The sequence below is a fragment of the Guillardia theta genome, assembly GCF_000315625.1.
Source record: "Guillardia theta CCMP2712 unplaced genomic scaffold GUITHscaffold_152, whole genome shotgun sequence".
Lineage (NCBI taxonomy): Eukaryota > Cryptophyceae > Pyrenomonadales > Geminigeraceae > Guillardia > Guillardia theta.
Window position 1 is genome coordinate 68,027 of NW_005434522.1, and position 9,519 is coordinate 77,545.

A 9,519-nucleotide genomic window follows, 5' to 3' on the forward strand; every position below is an offset into this window, starting at 1 on the left:
TTCTCAGTTCGCTACTGTATGCACAGGCTGACCACTGTGCATCGCATGCTCCTCCTTCTCGGCCTCTTCCTCCTTCTCGTTGAGCTGCTCGTCGATCACCGAGTCTTCCAGCTCCCCCGCCCACTTGCCCAAGGAGATCCAGTCGTAGGGGATGTAGTGGAACAAGAAGTTCATGGGGATCGACGAGAAGCCGAGGACCAGACACACGCCCCACTGCACGTCAAGTCAGCGCAAGTGCCCAGCATGGCCTTCCTTCCTACCTGCCAGCCCTCCAGCGCTGCGCAGCCGAACCCGAAGTTGATGGAGGGCACTTGAATGAGGATGACCTGTACCCCAAGAGTTCCGATGACGACAGCGAGGAACATATTGTTATAGAGAATGCCTGCAGCGCCATCACATACCTCTCTTCCTCCTCCTCCTCCTCCTCCTCCTCCTCCTCCTCCTCCTCCTCCTCTTCCTACCTTTGAACACGTTGAATTCGTTGTGGATCTTGCGGCTATTTATTTCGTTGAAAACCTGCATGCCCGCAAGTCAGCGAGAAAGAGACTGAGCTGGGGGTCACCTGGAGCAGAACAAACGTGTTGAAAACCATGGTCATGTGCTGGGTTTTGGTACCGCATCCTCCCTCCTCCTTGAGGCAGTAGCCCCTGTCTCTCAAGGGGATCAGCCCGGTGAAGGGGGGTGCTCCAGAGTCGTTGTAGTCGATAGGCAGCGAGGTCACGTTGATGAAGGAGCTGAGCCATAGTCACTGACAGGCAAGGGGGAGGAGGAGGAGGATTAGGAGGGAGAGGGAGAGGAAGAGGAAGTGCAGGAGTGAGAGGAGGAGGAGGACGAGCAGCAGCAGCAGGAGACCTGTTATCGCTGACGCTGAAGAGAGGGATACAGTTATGGATGGAGGGGTTGATCGACGCGAGCCACTCGTTGTCAAAGGCTGGGGGTCTGCCGCTCCGCAAAGTGAAGAGAAGGTTGAGGTCGGGAGTTCCCGCGCACTGGTTGACGTCAGAGCCCATCTGGCAGATGTCCCCGACCCCGAAGATGAGCGCGAGGAGGATGAGGAGCTGCCAGATGGCGTGGGCGAACATGTTCTTGACCATGACCTTGGAAAGGATGGGAGCTGTGCGATGGTAGGGGAAGCGATTCAGCAGCTGCTCCTTGAGACCCGGCGACTTGTTCGGATCTTCAGTGGCGAGGGCGAGGGAAGCGAAGGAGTCCATGATGAGGTTGACCCACAGCAGCTGGATGACCGAGATGGGACTCTCCGTCAGCGTCGCCGCCCCCACGGTCGCGAGGACGCAGGCGACGATGTTGACGGTGAGCTGGAACTGAAGGAACTTGCAGATGTTGTCGTACACGCACCTCCCCCACTTGACAGCTGCGACGATGGACTGAAAGTTGTCGTCGAGGATCACAATGTCAGCTGCTTGCTGTGCTACCTGAGTGCCGTTGATGAACATGGCAAAGCCGACGTCAGCCTGCTTCAGCGCCGGAGCATCGTTCGTCCCGTCCCCAGTGACGGCGACAACTTGCCTTGACTGCTTGTTCCCGTTGCCGGCATCGATCACAAGCCTGCTGCGTTGAATGCCTGTCACAAGGACAAGCTTGTCTGTTGGAGTTGATCGCGCGAGGACGCGAAGCTTCGGCCAGATCTTGTCGAACTCTATCTGGTTGATGAACTTCTCAGGATGGTCCGTGTTCTGTTCGAAGAGCACAGCTTGTCGGAACTGCTCTCCTGTCATCGCTATCTCTGTTCCTGACTCCTCGCCCTCCTTGGTCAGGATGTTCGCCTTGCGAGAGATCGCCTTGGCTGTGCTCAAGTTGTCCCCCGTCACCATCCTGATCACGATCCCTGCGCTCCTGCATGTTGCGATGGCCGACGGAACTTCGTCGCGCAAGGGATCCTCGATGCCGAGCACGGCGATGAGCGTCAGGTCCTGCTCCACGTCGTCGGGCAGGCTCCCATCAGCAGTGACGGGAGTCTGAGGGAACTCCTTGTAGGCCACCGCGAGGGTTCGGAGCCCTTGCGAAGCGAAGTCGTCGATGGCGTTCATGATGTCCGACCGCGTGCTCTCGTCCAGGCTCTTCGTCTCGCTCCCTGACGCGAAGGTCGTGCACAGCCCCAGCACGATCTCCGACGCTCCCTTGCAGTACAAGCGAAACGGCTGCGGCGAACCCGCCGGCATGGGCACCAGCGTGCACATGCGCTTGCGCTTGGAGGAGAAGGTGATGCTGGAGCGGCCAGGCATGGACTCGGGGAACTCGGTCCTGTACTTCTTGTAGGGCATGTCTAGCGCTCCGACCTCCCCGCGGTAGTCGAAGAGGAAGTTCACCAACTTGAGGAGCGCACACTCAGTGGCGTTGCCACTGTATGCTACCACAGTCTTGCCGTCAAGCTTGACAACTTCCTGCACCTCCCTGCCGTCACTTCCTTTCTTCCTCGTCGTCTTCGCCACTAAGTCTGTCTTCTCCGACGTGTTGATGGTCATGGCGGCGCAGAGAAGCTCCTTCAAGTCTGTGCTCAGCCCTCCCTTCATGTCCTCGGGCTTTCCGGGCTTCCCAGCGATCCAGCAGTCCATGACGGTCATCATGCTCGTTGTGAGGGTGCCCGTCTTGTCGGAGCAGATGGTCGTGGCTGACCCCATGGTCTCGACGGCACTGCCGTGCTTCACCATGTTCTGATCACTCATCATCTTCTTCACTGAGAAGGCGAGAGCGATCGTGACAGCAAGGGGAAGGCCTTCAGGTACGGCGACCACGAAGATGGTGATTCCCGTGATGATGTAATGGATGATTTTCATCCAATCTCGGTTGTTGTCCCAAACCTCAGCACAGCACGACTTGGTTGCAAACATCACACCCAACTGATCAAAAGCACCAACAGGATCCCAAGACCGAAGAATGCGCCAACCTTGGTGATCAGAATGGTCATCTCATCAAGTTTTCTCTGCATGATGCTGCGCTCAGACCTGGCAAAGACAGTCAACATCGGGTCATCCGCGCGTCATCAATGCTCACTCATCGTCTTCTGCATCGTCATCCCCCTTGTCTCCCAACAGGATTTGCTCGTAGGTGTTGCGACCGACTGCAATCACGAGCATCTTGCCTTCTCCATCCTGCACTTGAGTTCCCTTGAACACAAGCGGGGTTCGATGCGGCGTGGGCTCGTAGACGTTCTTCATTTCCTCCAAGCTCATGGTCGTATCGGCCGGGAAGAATTTTCGAAGATCCTCATCGGTGGGCAACTGAGAGGAGGAGAAGGATCAGGAGCCACATGTCAACCCCGCACGAGCCTCTCACCTCGAAGTTCCCTTTCTCTTGGAACTCGTAAGCTCCTTTGCTGATCGCATTAGATTCGCCAGTTAACGCTCCCTCGAAGATCTTGAGCGTGTTTCGCTCAAACACTAGACCATCAGCACAAATAATATCTCCTGTAGACAACACTACGCAATCCCCCACCACAATTTCGCGGGTCGAGACTCTGATCTGGAATGAAACAGTAAGCAAAGGCAGAGTCATAGCAGCGATCTGCTAACCTGCCTGCCTTCTCGGATCACATTCACAAGCTCATCAGAAGCTGAATCTGTCAGGTCTCGAAACTGTCTTTCCTTCGCACTCTCTTGAATAGCTCCCACAAGAACGACAACTGCGACCGCAACCAAAATTGCAACGCCATCTACATATCCGTAACAAACCCTCTCCTCTGGGATAGCAAGTCCAACCGTCTGCGAACACAAGCATGAATCAAGTGAGACAAGCTGCATCAACAAGTACCAGAGACACAATGGCAGAGAAACAAAGAAACTGCAACGTAGGGTCTTGTAAAGCGTCCCAACAAAATTTCCAGAAAGGAGTTAATGGAGGAGGCTCTACATAATTCTTGCCGTAGGTTTGCTGACGCATCTGCAATTCACTTTCCTTGATTCCATCTCCCATGTTCGTCTTGAGCCCTTTCTGCACGCCTTCAAAACCCCCCATCTCTTCCAGCTTCGGTAGAACCTTGCTCTTGACATCATGGCCCAGACGATAATTGATGTTCAGAAATACAAACTTTTTCAAGTCTTCGATGCTAAACTTGAACCCTTCTGCCATGGCTCACAATCTTTTGAAAGCCGGAGAACAGATATGTTATGGAATCACCGCTACCTCAGTCCATGATCATGGCGCTGTACTGTGTCAGTTGAATGGAGCTAGCAGGGTCGATAGCACGGTCGAAGATCGAACAGACCCCGAAATGAATCACTGCCGAGTCAAGAGCAAACACTGCACGTCCGGTGGGAAAGAGATCTTTGATGAGAACCTGAACCCAGATTGCCCACACAGTAAAGGGGAAGACAACTTATCCAGGCAACTGGTGGAACTGGGGAGCAGAAGACAGAGAATGGTCGAGCCGGAATGAAACGGGGAGCGGACCAATGAGAAGGGTGGGGGGGAGAGAGGAGGGAAGGGGGGGGGGGGAGTGACAGCAAAGGAGGAATGGGAGGGGAGGAGAAGGAAGGAGGGAGGAGAGGAAAGGGACGGCAAAGAAGTGAAGAAAAGCGGAAGGTCAGAAGCGCTAGGGCAAGAAGAGCAGGAGGAGCCTAACGGAGCTAACGGCCAGGCCTTCTGACCGCCGAGGGTCGACAGCTTGCGGGGTTTGGAGGGGTCCTGATATTACTAATTTATGGGCAAAAAGACCACCTTGTCTCCCTAGATATTTACTTTATATAAATGCTATACTGATAAGCTACCAATAACTTTACTTAATATGGCAGGTGCAGTTCATACTGCCCCTTTATCAAATTTCCTTGTCACCACCACCCCGCTCCGCACCAAATCCGCAGGGGTACATCCACCCCTACCTGGTTGACTTTAGTACCCACCCCTTGAAATTTCACATTCATCCTCCCCCTCTGACCTCTGTATCTGTACCCCACCCTACTAGAGACCAAGACACCCTACCCTTCTCCAAGCGTATATCCCTCTTTCCATGGGGTCTGCTTCACCCCTAAGCCTAGAGGACTAAAAGGCTATCTGCGCTACTACTGGATATAAAACGAGAGGGAGCCCTCCATTTCTCACCTCCACCCCCCCCACACTCCTACTCCTACCCCTATACACCACATCCTCGTGGTTCTTGAACCCTACCATGCTCGTCTCGTGATCCCACCCCCTGGAATGACCAGGCATTTCACGGACCCCTTCCTCCTCTTCTACCACCCTTCCCTCCCTCCTCCACCGCGTCAACCATCATGCCATGGACTGCTCCAACCGTCGGGCAGGAGGAGCACCCTACCCCCAAAAGTCATCTCTCGATACACCGGTACTGACATTGTACCCACCTACGACCCTCTGTGACTCTCAATAAAAGGATGATGGGGGCTCTGTGACCAGACCACCCACCCCCTCAAAGCTCTTAATCCCACCCCTCAAAATTAGGAACCTTTGACCTGAAGTAGACCACCTACCCCTACTAGCGAACGCAAACAATTATAATACTTATAAAGTGTAATGCCACCCCCTACACACACAACCCCAACTTTCCCCTTTGACCACACCCACCCATATCCTCGCATGATAACTAGTAGTTGTAGGTCTCCTCCGGAAATTACTACTAGTGCTGATGTTTAGTCCCCCAAAGTGACTACCATAACAACTACCCCCACCCTAGAGAGATGGACCCTACCCGACCCGTCCATCCGATGTACGGTAGCACCCACCTTATTCCCCAGATTCTTGTTCTACCCACCCTGGGTGGGTGTGATTTTTGACTTAACTTTGAGTAAAGAGTACGGCCGACTGTGACCTCCAATACTACCCCACCCTCTTCCTACCCCACCCTCCTTTGACCTGCAGTGGTGCCGATGAGTCCGCATATGATCCGCCGCGGCGCCGGCGCGAGCCGCTAAACTTGAACGGAAGTTCCGCCAGTGCCAGGGTGATATGTCATGAGTCCGGGACTCGGCCCCGGGCCCAGCCGACTAGTGAAAGGCCGCGCTTCAAACTTGCCGCGCGGCGTGCTCATGACTCTCAGAGTTCAGTCCCATCATCGGCATCGCTCCGGGCGGCCCGGGCCGCTCAGGCCCGGCACTCACTGCGACAATCCGGGCCTAGTGGCTTGACGGGCCCGGTCCGGTGATCACTGTCAAGTTCGCAGTTACTCAGCCTGGAGTTCCGATTCAATCGAAACGAGGAGGGGGATGAGGGGCTAAAAGACCACCCACCACCCAACTTCCACTCTAGACTCGAATATCCCTGACATCAACCACCCCTACCTATTCAAAATACTCGTAACACCCCACCCTAATACGCGGCCCCCTTACTAGAAATCATATGGACCCAAGGACTGGGAGAGCTGTAGCACAATTGGTAGGGTACACATCCTTTGAAAATGACCGGTACTTGGAAGTCCTTTTAGTGGGGCCACGAGGAGGTAGGGTGATACTCCAGGCCTCAACGGTATCAACCCCCTGGAAACACATGCACTACCCCTCAAAATCCCTAGTTCAGTACCCCTACCCTGTCTTACCCGGACCTCCTGCATTTTCATCCTGGAAGCTCTTGGAGCTGCTTGCTGTCGCTTTTCGCTTGCTCGCCTTCGCTTGCTCGCCTTTGGTAGCGCTGTTCTCCCTCCCACCCATCTTCTCCCTCCCACCCATCTTCTCCCTCCCATCCATCTCCCTGCTGCCACTCTGCCTCCTCCCCGTTCTCACTCTGCCTCCTCTCTGCTAACTCATTCTTCCTCTTCCTCCACCGACTTCCACGCAGTCTCGAGCTGACTGCCATGAGATAAAGTCGCAACATCGCACGAGAGCACCTTGAATTCAGTCAGCTTCTTCATCTTGAGCACAAGGCCCAAGTCTCGGTCGGCGCAGCTCGTGTGGCTTCTTGCAGTCTGATGCTTTTGCTGTGACTGAACTTCAATTCGCCTCGCCGTGATGTCGACCAGCTCCAACTCCAACAGCATGGGCAGGAGGAGACATGACACCTCTCTCCTTTCCAGAAGCGCGTTGGACAGCCCCAACCCCAGAGGAAGGTCAGCAGACCGCTACCTATCTGCCTCCTCTCTGACTTGCCTTGTCAGGGCTGTGCACACGAGTGCGTTGCTAGAGAGAATATCGCGACTGCAGTCAAGACTGAATGAGCGCGTGATGTTGGCCGGTAGATCTAGAAGAAGGATGAGAGCGTGTTGGATGACGATGATGACGCAGGCTTGGCCAACAGCTCTTCCTTTGAGCAACGACGTGAGTACAGAAGCATGCACAAGGACGCAAGAGATCTATTCATCCACACCAGAAGGTAATGCCAACAAGTTCCGCATCGTCTGCTCTGATCGTTCCTCTAGCCCCAGCAAAGCCGGGGACAGCAACAAGATCTTCAGCTCTCAGTCCAGCAGGTCGGTCAGTTGCCTCGTCCCCGTGAATCTCATGCCTCGAGCAGGTCCAACTCGGAGGATTCCAACGATCTCGACACGGAGGTGCAAGGTGAGCTGAGCTGACCGTCTGCCCTCGCGCTCCTCTCACTCCACCTCAGTGTTGGCGGGCCGCGTCGCTGAGCTCGAGCAGAAGCTGAAGCAGTCACAAGTGATGTTGTTGCTGCTTGCGTCATGGGTTGAGAAGTCTGCAGGAAGACAACCTGGTTCTCAGAGCGAGAGGCGAGTACCTGGAACAACAGCTGGCGCTGGTAAGCGCAGGCGTGGGTGGGGGCAGGCGATGACTGTCTGAGAAGGAGAACCTGAGGCAGCACAAGTCGGACGCGCTCGAGTGAGGGATAGACGTTGAGTTGGTGCGACTGACTTGGGTTAGGGACATGTCGCACACTGACCTCAACTACAACACCTCTCAGTCCTCCTGCTGCGATGGTTGTTGACACCATGTTTCTTGCTCGTCATGTCTGCGTGACTTGCTACTTTCAGATCCCATGGTGAAGCGCAATGAGAGCATCGAAAGAATTACTTTCTCAAGCGAGAATGGTCGGGATGAATATCCGTATGAATCGTTTCCAAAACAAAAAGCAAGCGCCTTGGACAGTCATGCAGACAAGCATCAAGTCTTGGTTCACTCATACAAGGAAGCGTTCCTGCAAATCAGCGAAGTGCTGCTCGGATCTTTCAGTCGCGACGAGATGACAGTAGAAGACCTTCTGGACTCAGAGAAGATAGAAGTGTTGAAAGACAAGATCTTGGAACAATTCAGAAAGCAACGACAGTCTTTGTATGATGCGAGGACTGAAGTCCAGTCAACCTTGAGCAAAATACGAAAGTTTGAGACCAAGATCAAGAGTATGGGCAAGGGGAGGGGGAGGGGGGCGTGCGGGTTGATGCGTCTTGTCTAGGCGACTCCAAGGCGATGGAGGAACTGAACTCGTTGAAGACATCGCACTTGGAGCAGTCGCTGACCATCCAGCAACTACAACAAGAGGTTGAGATCCCTTCCTCTTCCACTGCTCACCTGCTCCTACAGTTGCACAAGAGCGACGCGTTGCTGCACGAGGCTGATCTCAAAAACAAGGCCGTGCAAGCTGAAGGTACAAGAGGACGCAGGAGGAGGAGGAGAAGGAGGCTGAAGGAGCTCCTGCAGTCTCGCTGCTGCAAGGCAGAGTGAAGTTCCTGACAAACCAGTTGGAGACGAAGAAGAGTCAAGGGGAGGGCGAGGAGGAGGAAGAGGAGGAAAAGGCGCTCGCCTTGGAAGAAGGTGCCAGCAGAGAAGGAGGGACGCGCGGGCCTAACAGCAGAGACTGGCAGACTGTCTGGATGACCGGGATGAGGTCAAGAAGCAGGACCTCGAGGTCGGCGGCGTCCTTGGCATTGGCGCCTTCGCAGAGGTGGGGAAGGGACGGAGGGAGGGAGGCGAGGAAGGAAGGCAGGCAAGGGACGGAGGGAGTGGAGTGGAGTGGAGTGGAGGGAGGGAGGGGAGAAAGCCAGGATGGGAGGAAGGGAGGGAGCCTGACGTCGCTCAGGTCTACATGGGCTGGTGGCGCCGGCCAGTGGCGATCAAGAGGTTTCGCAACCTGATCCGGCAGGAGCAGCTGGATGCGTTCGCCCGCGAGACTAAGATCTTGCGATCGCTGGACCATCAGGTAGCCGCTCGAGGAGGGAGAGGAAGGGGAGGAGGAGGTAAAGGTCCTCTTAGAGGGAGGTGATGACGGCATGGCAGGGCATCACGCGGTTCTACGGGGTGCTGACAGACCTGCCGGACCAGCATCTCATCCTCGAGTGCGTGATCGGAAGAAGCTTCCACCAGATGTGCCATGACGGTCCTGAAGACCCTCTCCTCCTCCCCTCCCTCTCCCTCCTCTACCTCCTCCTCTACCTCCTCCTCTCCTCTCCTCCTCCCTCCTCACCCTTCTCCTCTCTCTCTCCTACCTGCTCCTCTCCCTGCTCGCCTTGATTACTCGCTCACGTTGTTTGCAGACAAGCATGTGCCGTTGGAGGAGGATACGGTGCTGGGGCTGAGCTTGTAAGCGAGGAGGAGACGCCTGCCTGCCTGACATCCTGCCCCAGACAACTCGCCAACATCATGAGCTACGTGCACTCCAAGAAGGTGC

General features: G+C 55.2%; 1 protein-coding gene across 1 annotated transcript; it reads right to left on the reverse strand.

The window, feature by feature from the left end:
- Positions 1-3: 3 nt before the first annotated feature.
- GUITHDRAFT_119620 (hypothetical protein) lies at positions 4-4,086 on the reverse strand (the record flags this gene model as incomplete). The annotated part of the gene is made up of 10 exons (XM_005821126.1): positions 4-213; positions 261-382; positions 462-516; positions 563-734; positions 853-2,858; positions 2,906-2,963; positions 3,013-3,239; positions 3,295-3,480; positions 3,531-3,719; positions 3,769-4,086. The coding sequence occupies 10 exons, from the start codon at positions 4,084-4,086 to the stop codon at positions 4-6; spliced, it is 3,543 nt and encodes a 1,180-aa protein (XP_005821183.1).
- Between the last annotated feature and the right edge of the window lie 5,433 nt (positions 4,087-9,519).